The sequence below is a fragment of the Echinops telfairi genome, unplaced genomic scaffold, assembly GCF_000313985.2.
Source record: "Echinops telfairi isolate 266 unplaced genomic scaffold, ASM31398v2 ScPeMD7_7412;HRSCAF=8450, whole genome shotgun sequence".
Lineage (NCBI taxonomy): Eukaryota > Metazoa > Chordata > Mammalia > Afrosoricida > Tenrecidae > Echinops > Echinops telfairi.
The window spans coordinates 16,819,009-16,820,279 of record NW_022111312.1 but is presented as its reverse complement, the minus strand read 5'-3'; the positions used below and the strand labels follow the sequence as shown (position 1 = coordinate 16,820,279).

Below are 1,271 nucleotides of genomic sequence, written 5' to 3'. Positions count from 1 at the left end.
GTGTGTGTGTGTGTGTGTGTGTGTGTGTGTGTGTGTGTGTGTGTGTAGTGTGTGCAGACTGCCTGCCTGCACGTGGGTCCCTGTCTGAAGGTGAGCACGTGTATGTGTATAATGTGTGTGTACCACCTGCCTGCATGTGAGCACAGATAGTGGGCACGTGGGTACCTGTCTGAAGGTGAGCACGCGTGCGCATGTGTGTGTGTGTAATGTGTGCGGACTGCCTGCCTGCATGCGAGCACAGACGGTGGACACTGGGTGCCTGTCTGAAAGTGAGCGCGCGCGTGTGTGTGTGTGTGTGTGTGTGTGTGTGTGCAGACCACCTGCCTGCATGCGAGCACAGACAGTGGGCACGTGGGTGCCTGTCTGAAGGTGAGCACGTGTGTGTAATGTGTGCGGACCGCCTGCCTGCATGCGAGCACAGACGGTGGACAGTGGGTGCCTGTCTGAAGGTGAGCACGTGTGTGTGTGTGTGTGTGTGTGTGTGTGTGTGTAATGTGTGCGGACAGCACAGACGGTGGACAGTGGGTGCCTGTCTGAAGGTGAGCACGTAGACGCGAGGAGGAGCACACTGGAATGGCTAGGACACTCCCACACTCACGAGTCACCGTCCCTACCTCCCTGTGGGCCCGCTGCGGGCCACACAGCCCTGGGAAGACACCCCTGTCGGCAGCCTTCCTGGGAGCCTCGGAGTGCTGTGCTGTGTCCCCCTGACCGTCTGGGCCCAGACAAGGGTCCTGAGCACCCGGGGGCTGCACAGTCTCTGTCTGAGTCCCTTGGACAGCTGGCCTCCGGTGCAGGCATGTCTCTCCCCCCGGCAGCACTTCCTCTGCACAGCCATGTCCCCCTCCCAGGAGAAGGGCAGCCCAGGCGCACCAGGGGCAGTCGGGGCGGGGAGGCCTGCCTTCACACCTGTCACACTGACCTTTGCTCCCATGCGCCTCCCCCACCACCCCCGCCCAGCTGTGTCACCAGAGAATTGACACATCCAATTAGCTGAGGGCTGCGGGCCATAAAGCCCAGGACTTCTGACTTGGGCGGGCTTTCATTCTTGAAATGGCACACAGTTTGTTGACTTGAACAGAAGGGAGCGCAGCGCTGGGTCATGAAAGTGGCGGCCCCTCGTTTCAGCTGAAGGGTGGGCTGGGACCAGCATAGTGACATGGGGACTTACCTCAGGGCCTACAATGACCAGGTAGACGCTGGGCTCCTCTCGGTGCCATTCTTTGGGGAGGGGGGAGAAAGGGGGAGGGGTGTCAGTCATAGCTGGCACC

General features: G+C 60.8%; 1 protein-coding gene across 1 annotated transcript in view; it reads right to left on the bottom strand.

Moving 5' to 3' along the window:
• GLT1D1 (glycosyltransferase 1 domain containing 1) overlaps positions 1-1,271 on the bottom strand; it is a 49,214-nt gene that overhangs the window by 30,657 nt on the left and 17,286 nt on the right. Inside the window, exon 7 of the mRNA XM_004709745.2 lies at positions 1,172-1,221. Within this exon, the coding sequence (XP_004709802.1) occupies positions 1,172-1,221 (50 nt within the window). The remainder of the gene's footprint in view (positions 1-1,171; positions 1,222-1,271) is intronic.